The 24,734-nt window shown below is 38.9% G+C and overlaps 1 protein-coding gene across 3 annotated transcripts in view; it reads left to right on the forward strand.

Moving 5' to 3' along the window:
* tnn (tenascin N) overlaps positions 1-24,052 on the forward strand; it is a 30,369-nt gene extending 6,317 nt beyond the window's left edge. Inside the window, exons 3-19 of one of the 3 annotated variants that reach the window (XM_063886786.1) lie at positions 216-416; positions 751-1,125; positions 4,761-4,894; positions 5,000-5,129; positions 6,741-6,923; positions 7,603-7,692; positions 13,191-13,454; positions 15,199-15,462; positions 16,184-16,447; positions 17,882-18,145; positions 19,240-19,370; positions 19,931-20,069; positions 20,541-20,692; positions 21,041-21,137; positions 21,222-21,386; positions 21,883-22,046; positions 23,347-24,052. In XM_063886786.1, the coding sequence (XP_063742856.1) occupies positions 216-416; positions 751-1,125; positions 4,761-4,894; positions 5,000-5,129; positions 6,741-6,923; positions 7,603-7,692; positions 13,191-13,454; positions 15,199-15,462; positions 16,184-16,447; positions 17,882-18,145; positions 19,240-19,370; positions 19,931-20,069; positions 20,541-20,692; positions 21,041-21,137; positions 21,222-21,386; positions 21,883-22,046; positions 23,347-23,496 (3,167 nt within the window). In that variant the 3' untranslated portion in view covers positions 23,497-24,052. The remainder of the gene's footprint in view (positions 1-215; positions 417-750; positions 1,126-4,760; positions 4,895-4,999; positions 5,130-6,740; positions 6,924-7,602; positions 7,693-13,190; positions 13,455-15,198; positions 15,463-16,183; positions 16,448-17,881; positions 18,146-19,239; positions 19,371-19,930; positions 20,070-20,540; positions 20,693-21,040; positions 21,138-21,221; positions 21,387-21,882; positions 22,047-23,346) is intronic. The other 2 variants (XM_063886787.1, XM_063886788.1) reach the window with 2 other exon arrangements.
* The last annotated feature ends 682 nt before the right edge of the window (positions 24,053-24,734 follow it).

A 24,734-nucleotide genomic window follows, 5' to 3' on the forward strand; every position in this document is an offset into this window, starting at 1 on the left:
CAACATAGGGATAGGAAATCATGTATTTAATTGAAAGAGTTGATAAAGGTTACACTACCCGCATTATTTAACCTCACACTCAGGTTCGAAATGACAGAAGTAAGAAAGGTTCACCTTCTTGTTTTGTTTTTATGCTGAATAAACCGTATCATTGTGTGTGAGGATTGTGACCCACCGTAGTATCTAAAGTATTGAATTTATGTTGGATTCTGTAGGTCTGCAGACTGAGACCACTACAAATGGAGAGAATGACATCACCTTCAGACACAACATCAGGCTGCACACACCGAAGTGTGACTGTGAGGAGTCTGAAAGCTTCATGTCACTCTTGTACAGAGTCAATGGGCTGGAGGAAGAAGTCAACTACCTAAAGACCCAATGTACTCAGGGATGTTGTGGAAGTGGTGGAGCTGCAGGTAAGCAGTGCCACATCCATGGATTATATACAGTTTATAAAAACCACAACCCAATATTGACCCACAAACCATAGTCCATGGACAAGAAGTATAATCATTAACTTAAGTAAAAGTAGCAATACCATTTAGAAATAGGCTAGAACCAGTAAAAGTCCTGCATTCAAGATTCGGCTTCAGTAATAGTAGGTGCCTACATAGTTAAACAGAGGATTTGATATATTGATTGTTGTCAGGATGTAAAATATTTATCAACAAACATAACAAAGCACAGTTCTTGAGGATAAATGTAGCCTACTTAGCTGTATACTTTCTTATATCTCTTATCTTTCTCAAGGAGTGGACACAAGCTGTAGTGGGCATGGTACCTATCAACCGGAGACCTGCAGCTGCCTCTGTAACCCAGGATGGGAAGGCCCAGATTGCTCCGTGTCCTCCTGCCCTGACGAGTGCAATGACAATGGCCGATGTGTTGATGGGAAGTGTGTGTGTCTTCAGGGCTACGCAGGCGAGGACTGTAGCCAGCTGATATGTCCAGACGATTGCAATGACAAAGGGGAATGTGTGGATGGCAAATGTGTGTGTTTCCCACACTTCACCGGTGAGGATTGCAGCATCCAGAAGTGTCCCAATGACTGCATTGGTAAAGGCCAGTGTGTGGATGGCCAGTGCATCTGTGAAGAAGGCTTTTATGGCGAAGACTGCTCGTTAGGTAAGCTATTAAAATGCCTAACAACACAAATGCTATCAGGCTGGGAGTCTTTCCTGGGCTTAGCCTGCATTACTTTGTGAACTAGTTAACATTAAAACGGTGAAGTGAGATTTAGATTAGATATTCAAAAGACATTTACTCCGAACTGTCAGTGTTTAAAGATACTGAAGATCATTCATACCTGTTTTGTTCTAAATCCCATAGAAATAAATGGCATCTGAGTAAGCATGTTCCACTAAAACCTTTTTTCAGGGTGATTTGTATATGTAGGGTGCAGCTTAATGACCCAGGTTTTGATCTGTGTTTCTTGTGAGGATTAGGATTCCCACCTCATCTTTTTTTTTAGTCACCTCTACAGCTCTGCTGACATTAAGCTGTGAATGTTAACTGCCATCTTATGGTAAACACAGATGCTACAAGGAGCTATGGGACCATTAAAAATATAGCACTTGCCCCTAAAGCCCAGTTCACCCTCAAATACATTTCCTTCCTATTGCATTTAATGAAAACTTTTAGTATGACACTGAATACATGCTTAAGGATTGCTATATTCATTTGGTTCATTCTGCACCATCCTTGACTATTCAACATATGTGCAATAAGTCTTTTTTTTTTTAATTGAACGAAAAGCTAGCCAAGTGTTACTAATAACTTGATAATGGCTGTTTAGTACAGTAAGCCATAGCAGTGTGCCAGTGTGCTAGCATGAACTATACCAGGACCCTCAAACCAAAGTAGCTAAATGTGATTCATCAACCATTTATTATATTTTCTGTAGAAATTTGCCCCCTGCAACGCTCAATCCGAACCTTACTGTACCAATGACATTGGTTTCTCAACCAACACTACTTTTTCTTTTGTTATGAGGCTTTTTATACTGTTGACTTTTCAATTATATAATCATTTATAACTTGTTAGCCAAATTGATATCCTACTTATTTGTAATAAATAGTGACCTAAACTAAAGTAATATAAGTTATTATGATGGCCACAGTGACCTAGTTGTGGGGAATTTAAAGCATCTCCCCAACAGTTATTTCAGATAGAGCAGCTGATGGGGCCTAACCAGTGGGCTGACCGTGTGACCACTGACAGCTATGGCCTCTAGACAACATATGACATAAGGTCACAAACTGTATTACACTACCGCTGGAAAATAGGAACACACATCAGTCTTTTAGACCGCCACCTTGCAGTGACCCCCATGAAGAATGATCACCTTTCCTGCTTAATGCACTGTTTACCAAAACGCTATTACTGTACGGCCTCAGGAGCAGAGTGCGAAATTGCATTTTATGGCAATTTAAGGCCAGGCATGCAGAAAGGTGCACAGCAGCAGCCAGGTCAGTTCAATCTACTCAGTTCATACCGTGACAGCCATTTCTAAAGATATCTTGAAGAATCAGCCTCAGAGGTTTTACTCAAAATGTAGCTTTTTACAGTGTTTATCTCTGGGACTGCAAACAAAGTTTCAAAATAATATTCATTGAAACTTTTAGCTATGTGTCTATGGCGTTTCATCCTCTACATTTAACTCAGATCACATACTTTAAGCAGGAGATTTTAATGTAAGCTACACGTGGATCGACCACAAGAAAAGCTTAACAACCAATTACAGGTCCTGAACCACAGTCTTTAGATTAGCCGCCAGGTCAGCTATGTCAAACTATTCATGGTTATTTAGTTTCGCCACATTGTATTTGGCTCGGCAGGCTCATACGTAGGTGATGTTGATTGGAGTCCAACATTAATAGGGAAGCCGTGTCAGAGGAAAAATCAGGGAGGAAGAGAAAGTGGGTGGTAAGAAAAAAAAAATAGATAATATTGTTTTTAGCTTATGTAATAACAGTGGTAATACGCCAAGGGAGAAGAAGAGACATCCTTTGTTTTATTTGGCTACTTGCCATTTTAGAACCAGAATGATGGATGTCAATCTGCTCCATGGGTGAGGACATGACTTTTGAAGTGTGGATTTAAAAATACTTATCATCCGGTAAAGCAGCGGTAGTTCCTTGCCGTCAATGTTAATATAGCTTCTACATTATTATTTTTTCTTGCCATAATCAAAGGCAGATGCCACATGGTTTAGAGAATCAGTGGTGCTTCAACAATGAATATAATAGTTTTGTAGCTTAAACTCTATCCATCACGTTAGATTTGAAAAGTGGGAAATTTAGCGACCACATCCAATAAGATAATCTTTACACAAAGCGGTTGAGATTATGAAAAGTGAAGAGAGTAAATTCTGTAGAGCTATTTCAACACAATGCAGATGCTTTGGATTTAGGATTCTTACTGTGGCTCCTTTGACTGTCTCAAAAAAAGAAGAAGATTACAGTCCACATAATGTACCCTTTGAGTTAGGTTCTCAAATCAAAACCATATTTGGCAATTTTTTCGTGTTCAGTGAATAAAGGAAGTTTCTCAGAGTCTCTTATTTACAAATGGATGCTAATACTACACAAAGGTCCAGTAGTCTGAACTCCTATTTCATTTGTCCCTCACAATATTACCAGTGATACTGCCTTAGGGCTCACTTGCTGCAGATTTATAGCCTTTACAAGAAGTACAAACATGTTATTCTAATATTTTTTTCCTCAAAAGAGACCCAAATCACTATTAGTTTCCACAGTTTACAATGTTAATATGTTAATGTATCCTCCCCAGCTGTTCTGAAATATTATTCTAGTGTAAAGCCTGTTGATAGTCGAGCCTAGAGTAGCAACTGGGGGGATATTAACTGCTACTGGATGGAAAGGATTGCTGCATTTGAGAAGAAAAAAAAACATTTGGCTTCCTGAAGGTTTTTTTCAGCCTTGTGGAATGGCATTTGAACCTGTTGTGAAATCCTTCCCTGCCAAAGTTATGGTTGCTTCCTTCAACACCCATCCCACTTGTATGTTGAAAGCCTTGTTCCACAACACTGCTGACTTGCTGTCTTTTGCTTTTGGCAGCTTTTTGTTATTGTACTCTACCGTAGTTTAATACGATGTTATTCACACCCTGCCATATTTTTCTTCCATCATCACCTTCTCTTGGGCCTTTTATAACCAATGAAAAATGATTTCTTTGGATTTCCATCTGAGATTGCTTGTTTATGGTTCATGATTCCTTGGTTTAATTATAATTTTATGGATTTAAATGTGTATGTGAAGCCTGAAGTGTCCAACCAGTAAACAATACGGACTAAACTGTCACCAGAAACTGAATAATTTATTATTAGATATTTTACCTCCAATATTTATTACATAAAAAGTTCACATATATAGACTGTGGTATGCAGTAAAAAAAGTTCAGCAGTTAAGTATTAAATGGGTCCAAATATTTAAAAACATATACATTTCTCCTATCAAAATGTTAATATTGTTGCATTGTTTGTTTTTTTGTTTGTTGTAGTTTGATAGATAGGTATGGGGGTTAATATCTCGTACTATTACAAACAGAAATTTTCATTTTTTTGCTTGCAACTGTATTATGACCATTTTTTCTCACAAAAGAGGGACTTCAGGTGTTATAGAGAAAAATTACAGAAGATAAAAGTGAAGCAGTCAAAGATGTGATCAAAGTGATAGAACAATGCATTACAATGTGCTTCAACCTCTGTTAAACTCTTCCTCTCTGTATTTCTCTTTCAGTCCTCGGCCCTCAGGGTCTGCAGCTGGTCCAGGTGACGGACACATCTCTCCTGGTTGAGTGGGAGTCAGTTCGTGGGGCAGAGTATTACATTCTGACATACCATCCCAAAGATGATGAGAGTGCCCTGAATCAAGTATGTTGTAGATGTTCTTTATCTGTATAGAGTTGTCAAATAGATACAGTAGAACCATATTATCTCACTTCTATAACACCTTTGCTTCAACCCACTGTATCTTAGGTTAAGGTTCCCAACACAGAGAACTCCTACCTTATTACAGGGTTGAGTCCCGGGGTCACATACATTGTCCAAGTTTATGCCGTCATCAAAGAAATCCAAAGTGAAGCAGACAAGATCGAGGCTACCACAGGTAAGCACAGTGCACTAGAGTACATCTGAAAAAACAACAATGAGGCCTTAAAAGTTTTTTTAATTAAATGAACATGACACAGATTGAGATCCATGACTGGTGAAGCAGAACTGGGCTGGATGCAGCATGTTGCCCTTTAAATGTGTCTGTGGTGTAGCTTTAAAGTCATATGTGACCATTTAAAAACCGATGTGCCTGGGCAGATTTAGATTTTCTAGAGTTACACATTGCAAAATCATTTAAATGTTTTAGTTAACCGGCCACTATACCACATTTGTAACATTATATTTCCAGATTAAAACAATAATAATTAGTTTTGACTGTTTTTATCACTTTGTAATGTGGACGGTCACATGATTAGAGTATATATCCAAGCTTGGTTAAACAGTCTGTTCCATTTATGCTAAATAATTTGCAGTGATTTGTGCAAGATGTGAAGTTTCCTGTATTTAAACCTACCGTAAAGGTCTTTTACGGAAATGCTTTGCTGGAAAGTAATGAACAAGCTAAAGCCTGTCATTACAACGTGTTTCATTAAGCATTGGTTTGTTCGCCATTAAATTGAAAGGTAATTACAAGGAAATGGCTACACGGATGTGTTTAATGGAAATCGGACTTGATTACAGATGTGCTGGAGACAGATGTGAAGAGCAACAGTTTACTAGACCGGATTGGTGGGCAGGAGCGAGAAAGACAGACAGAGGGAGAGATTGAGTTTAACTCTGATGTGTGGTTAGCCTGGTTAGCCATTAAAAAAAAACCGCACAAAGCATGGGATTCCCAAATGGGCCTGAGAAAACACGGCCTCATCTGGCTTATGGTTGTAGTAGTACATAGCATGAGGCAGAATGGTTGCATAGTTTTCAACTTCAAAAGATGGTCTACTTCAAAAGAGGGTTTAAGTGAATGTTTTTCTTTTTCCTTTACAAAAACCCAATAGCTGGCATCAAAAAATTCTAACACTTTTCATTTGGTTCAATTTTTTGTCACTTTGTTCTGTGTATTTTCACCATATGCTATGATTTTGACGTCCCTCCTGGGTATATTAATATCATAAATGGAACATTTGTATTTCATATATTTTTATCTAATGGCATATGTGTGAAAAAGCCTTTAATGCTCCTAATCTTTTGAAAATACCTCGGTCTAGGAGTGGTATAGTTAGTATAGTACAGTCACAGTATCATAGAGGAGAGTATCATGTTCAATGAGTATTGCTAACATATCATTTCTATCTTACTCAGAATGTCTCCTGATCAACATTATTTATATATGTGCTAGTATTTGTTTATTCATACATAGACAACAGTGGGCCATTTTTATACCATTTAGGGCAGACACTGTATGTCGTCGGACAAGGTGTGATTTTTTTAGCCAAGCACAAATGTGCTTATATCACGTATTATATTTTCCTGACAGCAAAAAGAAAACATTCTGAATGACTCCCTCACATTTCAGGGTAAAATGGATCCATTATCTAGCTCAAGCACATGGCAGTATAGTAAAGCAGATGCTTGTGATTACAGGGGCTTTAATTTAAGCTTTCCAGTGTAAGGGTCACGTCTGAACTCCCTGTTCCACCTTGCTGTCCAACACTTGTATCCTTCCCAGATGTCTCCACTATTGATGGTATCAGAGTTCTTGGCCAGACAGAAGTCTCCATCAACGTGGACTGGAAGAACCCACGATCTGAGGTGGATCACTTCAGGCTCACACACATTGACCCAGCAGGACAGGAGGAGGAGCTGAACGTCAAGAGGAGCCAAGAGGCGCGCACCAAACACACTATTGTCGGTAAGTGTTGTAACAGACAGAAAAACAAGCTTGAAAACAAGACTTAGGAGGCTGTGCCTTTGCTGCGCCAGAATTAGGTGCTAATTTACCTCTCAATATCCGATTATCCTATGCAGAAATATAGAAACAATGTATGCTCTACTGATATTTTCCCCCTGTTATTATACAATTTATGTTCCTCTGTTTTGTTTCTCTAGTGTTTGTAACTATCCTGCTGTTTGATATTTGGTGTGATGTGCTTTTAATACAAATAATTAAAGTTTTGAATGTCGCTACATTTTTATACTATCAATATAGTATAACATACAGAATCACAGGAAATGAAGCATGTAATGCAAATGTATTAAATTGCAGAATGCATCTTATCATTTGCTGGTCACTTTTCATCATACCAGATATACATTTAAATACAGATAATTATCTATTACTATAGGTAAATAACAGCTGCTCCCCAGTATTTTGCTGTGTAAGTCTCTAAAATTAAACATTTCTGCTTGAAAAGTTCCATCAGAGAGTATGGCTTTAGCTTGGTTTAACCAAAAGTTATTTCCCTCGCATATGACACAGGTAAGGGATTTTTAGGCCTAGCAAAATTCAAGTAATCAGTCTTAGTCAAAACAATAAAGAGAATAGTTTGACTGAAATATTTTAGAGATTAAAAATGTTTTTCTTTCTGCAGGTCTGTTTCCAGGAACAGAGTACCAGATATCAGTGCAGGCCTTCAAAGGAACCTCTGAGGGAAAAGCTTCCTCTATCAAGGGAGCCACAGGTCAGTGTCAACACAAACCCTCCATGATCCATTTAACCTAATCTGTAACTGAGGGAGAATTCTGTAAGTTATCAGTAAGCACAAAATGGGACAAATTGTCGACTGCTGGATGGAAATTGCAGAGATTTGTGTTTGTGCTTACACCAAGTGTCTGAATTGGATGACACTTAAAATGATGGATCAGCCACTTGTTGAACTGAAACACATTAAAGAAAAAGTGAGGACATCCATATTTCACTTCTTCATTGGGTGAAGCATCAAATACAGCTCTTACTTCTTGTCAAGCAACGAGCAATTCCCTACTGGTTTAAACGTGATAGGAAAAACACATAATCTGTCATACACAATGAGATATGATACAACCTGGTATTACCAATGATGCACAGCCAATGATAATGATGTAATGATGACAGCCAGCAAGAAGCGTGATCTTGGGTTAATGATGGAGTGCAAGAGTTTACAGCCTCATAACCCAGACAGGTCGTAATGGCTGTGGTGAGCCTAACACCAAGAGGAAACATGAGATGGACGGTGTTACGACCACACTGATGTTCGTGGTTTGAAGGTCCATAATTTACAGATTCCATATGGTAATGTTGGATTTTAGCGGTAAGGCATTGAGTGTATTGCATTTAGTTTAGTATTTGTTTTTTCAGGACATGAGGAGGAATTCATTTTACAGCTTTACTTTAACAGCTGGTCATATCATTCAGTTTCGTTACCGATAATATTTAAGTTACAAACAAATTGTCCACATTGGAACATCATGTTTTCAATTTCTCACAATATTCTGCTCAATATTCGTTAAATGTTTTCTTACTTTTTTTTAACTCCTTTTCCATTCTCATTCACCTTCAGAGTTTATTAGGTTCAAAAGCAGTCTCCAGGTTGATGGCTCTTCGGTTTTTACACCCTAAGGCAGCCAATTTAATGGTTTTTATTCATCAGAGTTAGCTTGGTATTTTCAAGACTCACCTTGCTCTTTTGCAGCCAGCCAGGTACTCAAGGGCCCCCGTCACTGCTAATCTTTCAATGTGGGAGTGTGCTACTTACTTGTGTTGTACGTGTGTGTGTGTATGTCTGCGTGTGTGCGTGCTTGCGTGTGTGCTAATCTACACCAGGCAGAGAGAGGCTTGTCTTCACTTCAGTAGCTACAATCCTTCATTTTAGGTGTTGCATGAAAAGGCTTAGAGGTGATTGAGGAGGATAGTCCTTAGCTCAGCTTGCCAGCGAGGATGCACTGGTTTCAGGAACCACACTCCCCTATTTATCTCTCCGAACATGCTGTTTGCCATGGGCCAGTGTGGTTGGATTCAAGAAGAGATAGAAGGAAGATGTGGAAGATGTGTAAAAAAAAGAGCAACAGTAGTTAGGTAATGAAGACAGTAAATGGTAGTTACAGCAAGACATTAGGGTTAATCAAGAGCAAGACTAAGACAGGATATACAAATGAATGAACCCCAGAGAGACAATTTCAGTATATAATATAAGATATAGCAAAGCGTAATGCATTAATGTGTAGCTACTGTTATTATATGAAACTGAGCTTATCTCCATAGAGGATATACTGTGGAAGGTCTTTTCTATATCTTCTATAGGTCTTCCACTCTTTCTCACTTTTATTTCCTTTATCTGCCTGTTTAAGTCTTTACGGACTTTACTTCACATAAAATATATTAAATAATAATGTGTTTAATGTGGAAATGCACTCATGTTGTTTCTTCAAGATAACAAAGTTATTCGGGAACCTGAACGCATGTATTTACCAGGCAGTGAATGGTGGTCATTATGGCCTTGGCCTTGTGAATTGTATGTAGAAAGGGAATGGCACTACATTAAATATTTACGGCTTGCCTGATCCACATATGTGCATCCAGTTTGGTTCTATAAATCTTCCTCTCATCTTTACTGCCATCAGTAAAGGAGAACCCAAGAGTCAAACTTGAAACGCACATTTCTCACTCACTAACCTGCCAAAAGTTCATAAGGTGTAAAACACAACATACCACTGCTGCTACTGCTGATTCTGATTCAATAAAGTAGCCACCAAGGCACATATAACCAAAAGCAGATGGACTTGGCTTTAGACGAGATGAATGCTTAGTCTTTATGTTATCAGGCCATACTAAAAAATCCCATGGGGCCCAGTGGGAGTCTCAAGTCTGCTCAGACTTGTCCATCAGCATTTTCTCCCTGCAGTAAAAGAAGTGAAAATGCTAGAAGGGAAATCTGATGGAGATAATAAACTATGACCCTTTTTTTGCAGTTTTATTAAATTGGTGTTAAAGTGACAGCTTTTTTGGCTTGTACATGTGTGTCTGTAGCGACAAGGCTCAGTTCCCGGAGATATACTGATTTCTATTGTGCAAATTCGCAGGAAGAAATGCAATTTATGCACTTATTTATAGATACTGTAATACAGCTATGGTAATAATATATTAATACCATTAGTTAAGTTGACAGCAAGTTCATCTACATTTGGAAAAAAACCTCTAATGATGAAAAAATAATGGTGTAATTTCTCAAAACGGTGAAAATGGCATGCCTATGGTACTTCTACCTCTACATGTGGTGAAATAAACTGATCAGTTCTATCAGAAGAAGAATTATTACCTGCTTGTAGAACAAACAGATTGTTGGACAACCATGAAAAGCATGTGGCAGCCAGAGGACTCAACTTCAAAACATAAGTAACACCTGATATACTGTGGTGTCTAAAAGAATGGCACCTATTGACTCATAATATCCTCTCGGCGACATCCGCTGACCTACATGGCTCTAAAGTATGGTGAGGCTGTAAATAATGAAAGGCAGCCTGTTACTGTGCACCTTGTGGTCGATGCCTCTGCTGAACATGCCGTAATGGATAAGCTGTTTTCCAAATCACCAAAGCCACAGCTCATGTTCTGCAGCCCGGTAGCCACTGTCACTGTGCAGCTAGTGAAGTAGAACGTCTGGAGAAACTCAATCCATAACACACAGTTCTAGAGCACATGCAAGGCACCCTTTAGAAAGTAGCGGTGCTTGGAAAAAGATCTAATAACATATACGCAGCTATACCGCTTATTTAAGGCTAGAATCAGAATCAGAAATAGTTTACTCTGATTCTGAACTGAAAAGTATAAAAAAACATTCAAAACTAAAACAAAGGGGCAGAGGGAACGTTGGTTTTGAAGGAGAACAAGAGGGATAAAACGCAAAACACCACTATATCTTCAGTTTGTCATTCATTAAACTAACTGCTATTGAACAAGAGGTCATCTGTTGCATCACTTTGGTTTTAAAGATAACAAAAATAAAAGCAGGGTTCATTCTCTTCTGAAGAAAATCACAGTTTGTGGTACAAATGTTACAATTTATCAATGGTTGTCAAAGAGGTCTGCTGTTTTCAGTGTAGTGTTTCCTTCACAGTGGATTATAGCAAGAACGTTCTGTCGGATGTCTGGCTGTATAGAAAAACAATACCACTATAGAGTTTGGAGGCAATATTTATTGGTGATTAAACCTTTTTTTTTTTGAACTTGGCACATGAAGTAGGTAGGTTTTGCTTTACCTCACTCTACAACTTGTCCACTGGACTATTACTGTGCATGTGCATTTTTTAGATATAATTTCTAAGCTACTGCTAGTGCCACTGAAATGAAATTTCTACCAGAATGTGTGAAAACCACTTTGCAGTTTCTGCCAAAATTACAACATGCCAATAAAATCTGCCTGGTGGCCTATGCTTCTGTTTGTGTGTCATACTCACAGTTATGTGTGTCATTCTCACAGTGTGAAATTACGAGGTGTAATAGAAAAAAGCACACCGTCTGTGTAAACATTCAGCCTGCCACAAATGTGTGGGACCTTTGAATGGAAGAAAATAAAAACTCCCTGAAGTCCAATGAAAACAAGATGAAAAGGGTTGCGTTCTAAAGATCCAGCATTGAGCTCACTTGGTCACATGACATTAAAGCTATTGAAACAAACTAAACTCTTTAATACGTTTCAATAAAATATTCCTATGAAATGGAAAAAGTGGGATTGTAACAGACCAAACAACATGTGATAGATGTTAGATTGATTTAGTAAATGCTATTAAAGTCACCAATATTGTATTCAAATAAATTAAACATATAGATGGAAGCCTAACATGCTTGGCCATTTCTACATGTGGTTTCAGATGCTTTCTGAGCTCTGTTAGTAGCACTAAGGTGATTTGACTAGGGATTGACCTCTAATTTTCTTGGCCTGGGTGAAAACACTTATAACATGGAGCTATTATAAATTCTTTCTATGGTTAAGCTCATGACAGACTGTCAAGCAGTGCAGCCACAAGGACGGAAAAGTGACAAAGGGAGAAGAGAGACAAAGAATGGGTATAGAGTTGGACAGATGCGCGGTTCCTTTCTTCTCCTGCAAGCATCATCAATCAATTTTCATGATGCAGACTGCGCACTGACACAACACTGACCTCCACTGAGCCGCTGCCACAGAAGAATCATCCTAAATGATGATTGCTTTTACATCTCCCTTCACTTCCTCTGTGTCTCTCTTTTTAGGCCTCTGTGACTCTTTTATTTGCTGTCTCCTTCCCTTTCTTTGCTGCTCTCTCACTTTGCTTTCATCGAGATCCGTCGGCAGACTAACACCCAAGCACCACCAACTGCTCCGCCTGCGCTCCCATGTGTCTCCTGTGACTCCCCAAGCTGACTGATTTCGCTAAGAGAGGCTTTCCCTGTGTCCTCATCCCTTTGCAGCTCATCCTGAGGAGTTCAATTTTCAGGACCAAACTATGGGTTGTGTGGTAGTAATGTTCTCCACAGAGCTCTTTCTTTGAGACGTTGGATCATTTTTCATCCACAGTGTCTATACAAAAACAGTATCTGGATAACTGGCTTACTGCATACACTTTCCGTTAGATGATAAAAAAATAAAACAGCAATAAGTGAAATCTTGTTTTATCATTCATTCTTGACAAACAATGCTGGTTCTGGATTTAACTCACATCACTTCCAAACACAGCGATATAATGATAGCCATACTCTACATTAAACTATTCTCATCCTGCAACATGCTATTTGATTCAAACGCACCCTGGTTTAGTTGAGGCTGTCCTCTGAAGAAGTGCCTTGAGTCTTTTCAGCTCAGAACATGTGTTTAGTTGACAAAGCCCTCTGGTGACCGTGGTTGTTATGAGGGAAGCAAAGGAGGAAGTCAGGTGATGTTATTGTAGAGCCGCAGAGGGAGGAAGGAAGGGCCAACAACTTGAGACTTTAACATGGGAGACCACTCTTCGTTTCAGTCAGTATTAAGGTTTATTTTTAAAGCTCGAACTTCATTGTTACTAAACTTAAATCAGATTTATATCATTATAAGGTCCCCAAAATGTGGAGACAGGATGTGAATAATTTGACAAGTTTGAATTGACTAGAAGGATTGATGAAGAACAATTCATTGTTTTGTTACTTGTAGGCTTGTCTCCCATTCATTGATTGCTCTCTCTTCTTCTTCAGACATTGATTCTCCTACCAACCTGGTCACCACTGAAGTAACAGAGGACACGGCAACAGTGTCATGGGATCGTGTCCAGGCAGAAATAGAGGGCTACATGTTAAGCTACACCTCTGCTGAGGGTTCCAGCACCGACATCCCTGTAGGTCGTGAGAGCACGTCATACAGGCTAGTTGGCTTGAAGCCTGGAGTTCTCCACACTGTCTACATCTGGGCCTTCAAGGGAGATAAAGTCAGCAAGAAGAGTTCAACAGAAGCTGAAACAGGTAAACTTTGAATGGTACCCTGGTTCAAGTGTCTCCAAAATCAATTCATATGAAACTTATATAAATGCTCGACAGATAAGTTAAAGGGTCATGGTATTTTATATGAAGCTTACAAAGAATTAACAGAAAGTCAGGCATGAAAGAAAAATTACTAAGTCTTTTGATTGACCACAATGGTAAATGTAAAATCAAACAGACCTGTGAATCTCAATATGTTGAGTGTACCCGGGCAACAAGTTTCTTTCTCTTTTCTTCCTTCTTTAAAGCCAGCAAGTGGAGGGAAATATATTTGAAGTATCTCTTTTTCTTAAGGACTTTTGTATGGGAAGCTTAAATGGATCTTATATGCAATTCACCAATCACTTCACCTTGATCTTCTTTCTGTAGATTATCTGCACATTTTTTTAAATTAGCACTTACTGACCCCTCTTAGATAATGTGCCAAGAGGAAATCTTGAATTTAATGGAAAAAGGCTATTAAACATAATTAGGCGTGAGACCTCAATTAATGTAGGTTAAGTTAACCAGGGGGCTGAATGTCTTTGAGAAGTTTAAGTTCATTTTTTTAACAAAGCCAGGAATGTTGTTTCTCTCATTTCTCCTGTTTGGAAGGTTAGCAGCTGTTGCTGCCTTTATGTCTCTAAAGAAAGGCAGAGGAAAAGCTCTTTTGAGTACTGACTGGTGTACAGTGTATCCACATTGCTCTATAAATTGAAAACATGTAGGACATTTTAGCAGTAAAGAAAAGAGAACGAATAAAAGACAGTCCTCGCATTTGTATTGTTTTGATTGTTTAAAGCCAATATTATAAATGTTTCTCAGGAATTAAGAGAGCAGCACATTTTAAATCTCAAAGCTCGAACCAAACTCACTGTTATTATTGGTTTATAATTTATAACATTTTGAGTTTAGACTTTTCATTCTTGCCCTTCTGCAGGTTTATGATTTATGGTAAGGCCACCATTAGTCTGGCCACATGGGGAATATTAACTCCTTTGAGTTGCTGTGTTTGTTGAACATATCTGTACACATCTACATTTTTTTTCCATTAAGGGTTCAGCTTTCAGGTTTTTCCTGGTTACTTTTGATGAGGGGAGCAGACATGTTAGCTTCAATAAGCTCACTCATACATCAACCAGCAGGAGTGCTCAAGGAATCAAATATCTGAAGTGGCTTGAAACTCACTTTGCTACCGGTGATCTTAACAATTGTAACCCCTTATTGATTTATAAAATGGGAAACATGTGAAGAGTAACTATTGATATTAGTTGTCCAAATGGCTTTGGAAAACCAACATCAATGGTTCAGGTTTTTCTTATCTGTAACCACGCTCAGTCACCATCTTTTGTTTGCAATAGTAGTTTGCATGTTCTTGAATTAACATAGATTGTAGTATACTTATAGTAGTTCTGCTTACATAACAATGTGATATGATGTCAAACTTGGATTAAGGACCTTAAGACAAAAGATTCGTCTAATGAAGACTAGTTTCTTAAGGTAAAAAGGAAATTATTTCAAACAGTAATTCATTATTTCAGAACATCTGTCATATTCTTGATAAAAAAACTATTAGTTTTGATTGAAGAACACCCCAAAAACATCAAACCCCTCCAAACACATAAATCAAAGTTTGATGTTTCACAGTAACTGAATGTGAAAGAGGTATCTGTGTTTAGTTGTTGTTATGTTTGCACTTGTATTGGTGTTTTTTAATAGTCTAAGCTAACCATAACTCCCCATGCAGAGCTGGATGCTCCGACTAACTTGTTGGCCCGAGATGAAACAGAGTCCAGTTTCAGGGTGTCCTGGGATCACACCAAGGCCAAAATCGATGGCTACGTGCTTAGCTACAGCTCCTCTGAGGGCTTAAGTGAGGAAATTCCTGTCGGGTCTGAGAGTTCTTCATACGTGCTGACTGGCCTCAGACCTGGTGTCATCTACACTGTCCACATCTGGGCCATCAAGGGGATCAAAACGAGCAGCAAGATATCCACACAAGCAGAGACAGGTTTCAATATGTATTTCTGTTCAAATTCAAAGAACTTAACTGTCTGATTAGCTATTGTCTAAAATGCTCATCTATTAGTATGTTTATGAAATATATGTTTTAAAAGCTTTTTATTTTCATAGACCTGGTTGTTGGATATAGTTTTCAACCAATGTGTAATTAGGTCTGATCCCAACTCTCTTACTTTGGCCCTCACTCTAGTTTTTGAGTACCATTGACACAGTGTTGGCTCTTCAGAGCTGAGCCATGAGAGGTTGGGGTTGAATTATTTACCTTGGAAAAGGGAAACCACTCGTTATGACATCATTAGCCGATAAACAAAGTAACTTTTTAAATATTTGTTTAAAAAGGACATGAAAATATCTTTATTCACACTCTTAAATCAGGGAATTTTCTTTGATGACTACAATTTGGGATCTGCATCTGAAAGCGCTTCGTTTCTCAGAATCCAAAAGGAAACCGGACATTTTAGCATGCATGGTGGCATGCAAAACGAAGAAGAGGGCCCAAATTAGGGGGGAGGGGAATCTAGCTTTAGTCTGTTACATAATCCACAACTCTTTATCTTAAACTACTGTGCAAGCTATCTGCAAAGGGGAAACAGAGTCCGGCTTCAGTGTATCATGAGACCTGCAGGTCTAGGAATACCTTATTGATTGGTCTTGAGGCTTTAGTTTGCCTCAGTTGTTTATTAATATCCTCTACCACCATCTTCCTCTAGACCTGGATGCTCCCGCTAACCTCTTAGCCCGAGATGAAACAGAGACCAGCTTCAGCGTGTCATGGGATCCAGTCAAGGCAGAAATTGATGGCTACATCCTCACCTACAGCTCCTCTGAGGGCTCTAGTGAGGAATTCCTAGTTGGTTCTGACAGCACCTCTCACAGCCTGACTGGCCTGAAGCCTGGTGTCCTCTACACTGTCTACATCTGGGCCATCAAGGGGAGCAAAGCCAGCAAGAAAATCTCAACAGAAGCCCAGACAGGTCTCAAATCTACAATTTTCTGTCAAACTGACCAATTAAAGCTATGCCTAGATTGAAATTGAAGTACTTAACGCACACATTTTTTTTTTTTTGGGACTGGGTTTATTTTGTATTCTTATTTTTCATACAGTTATTTAGACAAAAATACTCTCTTTTAAAACCCAAAAGAAAAAAAAAGTTCACACATGGTGGAGTAATCTGCTTGTAGGGACGTTTAAAAATGTATTCATCCATCACTTCATCCATCTACTTGCCAATTTTCTTGTGCGTTTCACAGCCAGCAAAGCAGAGCAGAAAATCTTTTTTCCCCGATAATTTACTCCAGTTCTTCAAGTCTTGTACCAGCTCAGAGGTGTGATCCTTTCTTTCCATGCAACCTACACACCTCTACCTGCTACTCTGCAAGAACCTCATCTCAGTCTCTTGTATCCAACAATGTGGTCATTTCAGTTACATCTGCCAATGTCTGTGACCACAGATGGAGGATTGAAGAGATGGAAAACTTAAAGCATTAAGACACTTCTTTCCAACTTTGACAGCCTTCTTCACTCCTGTTGTCCACCACCACCACCTTTCATGGGTCATCCCAATAAACATCAATCTACACCTTCTAACTACAGCTTTTCACAGCTGCTTGTATGATAGGGGAATGAAACAGAGTCCATTGTGTGAAGAACCTATGATTGAATAGAAGACCAATTGACTTGGAGATGGGAATTTAAATAGTCTGGCCAGGGATACCAGGCCTATTCAGCTAACTCAGAGGGCCAAATGTTGGGACCAATCAAAGTTTTCATCCTTTCAACATCAGGCTCACTAGAGTCTAGGATGGATATGATAAGATTAAGCAGTAGATCAGGCTTTTTCTCTCACAGTCCCAATTTTCCCAGTCCTTACAATTTGGCAACCAGGTATTGTCTGAAACCTTTAACATTCCTGGATGAGCTCCAAGGTTCATGCGACCACATGGGCTCTCATGTAGAAGTTTCCTTATCTCTTGCTATAACTGTGACTCCATATGCAGAACTTGGTGCTCCAACTAAACTTTTGGCCCATCATCAACATGTCGTGAGACACAGTGCGGTCAAAAATGAATAAAAACTCTGATGTAAGCTCAAGCGCAAAGAAAAAAATGGGAATCATGCTGACTCTGACAAGCTTACAGCGTCTTGTTTTCTAATGTCACTTATATCGTCTACATTTGGGCAGGGAGGATGATTTCAGTCTCATATGTTTAGAGGGTATCTTATTTGTTTTATGATGTATTATACATGAAAGTACACATCATTCTTATCCTTGTAATTCTCATCATATGACTAATGTTTGGTAGCAAATGCATGCCAGAATATTGTATGACAATGCATCTTTGCATCAGTAGATCTTGTAGTTTGCATCTGTAGTATAATAACCACCTCCACTAACATCTTCCTTTAGACTTGGATGCTCCTGCTAACCTCTTAGCCCGAGATGAAACAGAGTCCAGCTTCAGCGTGTCATGGGATCCTGTCCAGGCAGAAATTGATGGCTACATCCTCACCTACAGCTCCTCTGAGGGCTCTAGTGAGCAAATCCCAGTCCGGTCTGACAGCCCCTCTTACAGGCTGACTGGCCTGAGGCCTGGTGTCCTTTACACTGTCTACATCTGGGCCATCAAGGGGAGCAAAGCCAGCAGAAAAATCTCAACAAAAGCTGAGACAGGTTAATATGCAACCAACAGGAAGGATTTCTTATGGTTTGGGTTGTTTCCTTGGGACAGAGAGTCACCTGTGGGGCTTGCATCATCTGTGAGACATATCTAGATTAACTGCTTGATATGTGAACCCCAAAATTGCTGATTGAGTTGAATTAAATTAATGATCTACCACATTATGTTGACACCTGCTAAACAAAATTAACTGAAAAATGCTGTATTATTTATTTAATAATGATAAAAACCTTTTTTTAAATATATATATTCAACACTAAAAAGCAATACATCATTTCTCATGCCCTAAAGATGTTTAATTTATTGAACTGTAGATTTCTTACAGATACCAAAACGGGTTATTCTTAACTTTAAAACTATGAGGGAGAACCAAAACTCCTCCTCTGGCAGGAAATTTCCCGGAGGCTGAAGCCAGGTCACTGGGTATGTCTGGTATCTTAGTGAGGGGTAAAAATAGCAGTGGCAGCACATGGTGAACGGGTTACAACAGGAGTTTCTTTGTGTGAGCTAGATGATCTGTAAAATCACCTGGGAGCTTTAAGTGAAGGCGGGAACTTTTTCAATTAGGCAGAAAATGGCCAAGTTTTGGATTATTTACTTGTCTCATCGTTACTCATTTTGATACGCTTTAGTGGCTACAGACCAACACCATGCTGGGTTCAGATAGGAAAGCCATTGTGTCACCAGATATCATCTGGGACCCATAAAAGTGTGTGTTATTCCATTTGTGATTTTATTGGACCTCATAACAAGCACCATTTATCTGTCAGTTTAGACTTAAACCAACATCAGTGTGTTTCACAGCATTGCTTTCAAAAAATGATATCACCAATGGCACCCCTAAATCTGTCACTGTTTACACTTTTGTCCCATTACAATTTCATTAGCTGAATATAATAAAATATTGTATGGGTTTTTGCCCGTTCTTCTTGGGGTCTCTCCTAAGTTGATTATTACCATAAATTTAAGTTAACAAACTCAAGTAAAAGAAGCACCGAAGATAATATTCTGTTTTTAATCAAATAAAGATGTATCACATAAACCGTGTTCTCGTGCTGTAATCTCTCTGATTTACATCAAATCACAGAAATTGATGCCCCCAAGGACCTGAAGGCAACTGATGTGTTGCCAGAGTCTGCCCTTATGACCTGGGTTCCTCCTCTCGCTGATATTGAGGGGTACATCCTCACCTACAGAGATGAGGATGGCAACATGGAGGTAACTTAGATTTATTTTATCTCTCAAAAATTGTAGACACAACTGCAAAATGTATTCGAATATGCTACAACTGAGTTATACAATTGATTTGTCATACAACTGTTACATTGAGTTTCAAAGAACGTATAGAAAGCTGAATTTGACCATACGATGGTGGACAATTTTTAAAAATTCTTTATTGAATAAAAAAAGAATATGTTTTCTGCACTTCATTTCCGAAAACTGTGGCCAAATGACAACGTTCAACTTAAACATGCAGATTTAAACTCTACTTTTGTATTAACAAGCAAACAATTACCCGTTAAACATGCTGAGCTAGAATAAAAGTAAATTTAAGCTCTGTAGAACGCTGACCTCTTGTGGTCAAACATAAAATTAATCTACTGGGAGTATTTTAAACTACAGGCGGTGATCGATCTTTTTCTTGATACATTTTAAATACCTCATAATAATAAAAAATGAATCTCCTTAATGCATGTCTTTATTGAAGCTTAAGACAATGTCATCTTTCATAAAGAGAGTGCTCAGTCAGATTAAATGCAAATGTGTATTGTGTTCAGACGGTTGAAAGGCAGATTGGGGCAAGCGAGAGCAGTTTTGCTATATCCAGTTTGGAGATGGGGAAGAAATACATCGTCACAATCATCGCCTACAGGGGGAGCAAGAGGAGCAAGATGGTACAGACCTTCTTCAAAACAGGTAACTGAGTCACTACTGCTTTCTGTGTATGGTACTCTTTTTCTGTTATTTTAATATTTTATGTCAGTTTGTCTGAGATTTATGCTGTCGTGTTGTTGCGCTGTAACGTCACATTGTGAGTATTGAATAGGTAATACCCATTTGTGCCCAAAGACTACAATTGGTATAATAAGCAAAAGGCCAATTATTCAATTAGTCTAAACTTTTGAGTTCTGGTACGAACATACTCTGGTCAGGTATGAGGATAAGTAAACCTTTGAAATATTAAGATCACATGAATGATCACACTTTTATCCAGTAAAATTCAAGATGTTCGTAAAATCGGGGAAAAATGTCAACTTTGCGCCTCTATGGCCACAAATGATTAAAGATCTAATTCACTGTGACTTCACAACACATGTTTTTTTCCATAACAAATAATGTAAATGCTACTTAAGATGCGTTAACAACACCGTCACATCTCTTCTCAAGTTGGCCTCCTGTATCCCTTCCCCGTGGACTGCATCCAGATCATGAGGAATGGCAATACTAGGAGTGGCATATACACCCTCTACCTTAACAACGACCACTCCAAACCGTTTGAGGCTTTCTGCGACATGGAGACTGATGGAGGCGGCTGGCTGGTATGAATAACTTCCACTTACAAAAATACAGAGATTAGATTTAAGTCAATATTAAAGGAATATTCCAATGACTCACACAGCCTGAGAGAAGTTGTATAATGTTATTTTTTTACTTTACAAGTTCGGAAAAATGACCCTGGAAATGTCCACATTTACGATATTCAACACCTTTGATGCTTAGTTTGATTTGTGTCCCCAAACTATATAGAAATGCAGTTGTATTAATACCCATGAATTATAGTAGTTGCTGCTTCTAGAATGTTAGTGATGGAGATGGTTACCACAGAAAACATTTTGAAAGATTTGTGTAACAGATGTTAGTGATCATCCTGTGCTTGCTGCGTTCAGATGCTGCAGCGACGTAACACCGGCAAACTGGACTTCATGAAACGCTGGAAACAGTGCATAGCCGGCTTTGGCAACTTGACAGAGGAGTTCTGGATTGGTGAGCAGCGGTTCTCAGCAGAAATTGAAGCATGCACATCTGAACATTAATGGAGCATGTCCTCTTGTCTGGCTGTTCCCTCAGGTTTGGATAAGATATATGAGCTCACCAACACTCCAACTAAGTATGAACTGAGGGTGGACTTGGGACTTGGCGCTGAGAGAGCCTATGCTGTATACGACAACTTTCAGATTGCACCGGTCAAGCAGAAGTTCAAACTCACTATCGGCAAATACAGCGGGACAGCAGGTGGGCCTCTCTTCCAAACTACCAGCTATACAATTGACAGCATATGGAGCTTACTCTATGTATATTCTCTCAGACACTTCCCTCAAATAGAAAAAGGAAAGAGAACAAGCAGTATGCAGCCAACCCATTATTCTGAGGGGTGCTGAGAAAGCTATTCACACTAAGAAAAGATGGAATATTTTTTGAGAAACTATGTATATTCAGTCAGTTATAGACAGGAGCTATCTGGAGAAAGTGTTTTCTGAAAAGGCAGGGCTTTACTGGGGTTTGAAGCCGGACAGATGCAGACACACAGCGAGTGGGACGCATACCACAGTGTGCTGAAACAACATATATCTCTCTATTTCTGTACTCTTATTACATTTCTTCCATCAGGGAAGAACAAGAAGTGAGCAGAATAACTGTTGATAGAGAGCATTTTGAACTGCATGCAGACTATCCTGTATTATATAAACATTTAGACTCTAGTTACTGTTTTATTTCTAATGATCCCCAGGTGATGCTATGACCTACCACCAAGGCCGGCCCTGGACTACCGTTGATAACGATAATGACATCGCCCTTGGTAACTGTGCCCTGACCCACCGCGGCGCCTGGTGGTACAAGAACTGTCACCTGGCCAACCTCAATGGAAGATGGGGAGACACCAGGCACAGTTTGGTGAGTGAGCAATGAGGCAGTCCTGCACTGATGTACATAGGGAGCTATCCTGCCATAACTGTGGATCCAGGCTTTTGGGGTTTCAAAAGTCGAAAAAGTAATAAAAAAGACAAATCAGGAAGCTGGGGGTTCATCCAGTACCCGTAGGGACTTGAATCAGCATTCATGCACAGTATCAGTGTAATTATGTATATTGTTTGCAAGAACACTTCAAACATAACCGATCTTTTGCTAAATTGTCAAGAACAATGTGTTGACGTTAACTAGGAATATGAAATGGAGTCTATAATGTGATGACCTAAGTTACCAGTTAACTGTCTAAGGATCTTTGAAATAAGGCTATTTACTCTCATTTCTACACTATTTTCCTTAATTTGCGTTAACAAGTTTAGCCACACTGAAGTATTTTGTCCTGAATGAAAGTAGATCTTACATTGTTTATTTTCTGAGTCTCCTTCAGTTCAAAATGTCGATCAAGCAAATCCAATTTTCATTGAGCGAGAGTTTTAATTAATTTTAAAGGTTTCAATAGAGAGGCATGCTTTTCTTTTATATTTGTTTTTAATTGTGCATTTCTCTTACTGCTGAAGGAAATATATTTAGCAGATGTACAATTACCCCTTAGAACAAACTGATTTCCACTTTATACATTTGCTAGTGCTTAAATAGCTCAGCAAATACAACTTACAATCATAATACAAAATGGAATCACTTTTGGTATTGAGGTTCAATCAAAACATACTTACCAAAAGAAAATTGAAGAAAGCGTGCTTACCAGGAAGCTGTTCCCTGGTCAGCAATCAAAGACAGCTTCACCCCAGCCCTCTCTCAGTGGTTTTGTTTTAGATTGTTGAGATGAAGCACAAATGGCTTGAATCCATCAGCAGTGATGAGAAAACACATTTCTCACACCAGCTATAAAGCATAAGTGTTTTTTTACCAGGCTGATAGGATAACAACAACAGTTATTATGTTTAAGGGAGTCTGATACTGAAGAAAATGCCAGGGGAATGTTTCTGCTGTTGACGAGATTTCATCCATAACATTGTCGCTGCAGATGTCTGCCGCAATGTTTGTCGGCGAGATGCAATAACAGTCAAAACAAGTTTGTACTTACATGAAATGAAGCCAGAGGCTGGTGTTTATTAGTGTTTGTCATTCTGCCTGTCTGTCATTGTCGCCTGCCCATTTCTCTCACCCTTTTCTTGTCTCCCTCATTTCCACTCTCCCTTCTATTTCATCACTCCAATGTATACCCAGACTTAACTCTTCAATCTCTTCCTGCTCAATCTGCTTTCAGGGAGTGAACTGGGAACCGTGGAAGGGCCACCTGGTGTCCCTGGACTTCACAGAGATGAAGATCCGTCCTGTGGGAGCCATGTCCAGCAGGAAGAGGCGTTCATTGATGGCCAGAGAGAAGAGCAGAGCCACGCACCTCCAAAAGAAGTAATAATGCATCTCCCACTGAAACCACAGCCGTCATCACCAGTCCCATTAACCCCGCATCCCGCTAGACTTGGGGGTTTTTGTACATTTGTTCATACTTATGTCCCTACATGCCTCTATGTGTCTCAACTCTTGGACAATATGTTCACACACTGAAAGAAATCCGGATATGCAATAGTAACTTATTACCTCTTTGTATACAATGAGATGAATCAGAAACTCCTAGGTTTAGTGTGTTAGTGGGAAAGACAAATGCCATGGTGTTGTTTTGAGTGAACTGAAGTTGAATACATTTATCAGTTATACTGCAATTGTTATTTTTCCAAACTCCCGTTTCACTGATTCTGGTAGTAACTTCATTTATAGATCAGGAAACAGAAGATTTAAGTTGAATTGGGAGGCAAAATTCTAATTTTTCTTCAATTACTTCATTAGCTTTCTTTTTAAGCCTCAGGGCAGCAGCCCAGATTATTTGTATTATATTTGTTTATTTGATGTCCTATGAAGATTTGAGCAGCAGCCTTCAACATAAATGTAAAAATAAAACATGTGAAAAAGCCTAGTGTGGTTTGTTTTAAGATCAGCTGTGAACAGTTAGTGTCCTGAGTTTATTGACATTGAAGTTGGCTGGCTGTGTCACATTCAGCTGTCTCTGCCTAGCAAACACTGTCACATCACATCAGTCTGTGCAGGACGAGCCAGAGAATAACAATGGACGGCTGTCTTGAACGACCATACTGCTCCTGCTTTACATGAATTTGATACCGACAGCACATATCAATCAACGCAATGTACCGACATCAAACACCAATATGGATGAAGTGTCTTTGCACCATCCTGAAGGACTTAATGAACAAACTGTTGTTTTCAATCTGGAAAGCTGACAAAGGTTATTAATACTACTATGACTTTGACTTCATGTATAATTGCATTTTTTACACTTTTATTACAAACTGTTGGTTTATGAGACAGGGATTGAGCGCATTAATCAACTTTTCTGATGATTTGACAGAATTCATCTACAAGTACCCTGCTCCTCCATAAATTTTACACTGACTTAATGTCTTTTCTTAAATCCTTCATGGCTCATAAGATTTTATCTGAACAGATCTTCAATCAGGATTTTCAAGGTCAGAAATTAGGACCAATGCTAAATTATTACAAACCTGTATATGTCCGTTATGTTTTACAAATGTTTCAATCACACCAACATTACAGCTGCAAATTTATATTTTTGCCACG

Source organism: Eleginops maclovinus, chromosome 6 (genome assembly GCF_036324505.1).
Source record: "Eleginops maclovinus isolate JMC-PN-2008 ecotype Puerto Natales chromosome 6, JC_Emac_rtc_rv5, whole genome shotgun sequence".
Lineage (NCBI taxonomy): Eukaryota > Metazoa > Chordata > Actinopteri > Perciformes > Eleginopidae > Eleginops > Eleginops maclovinus.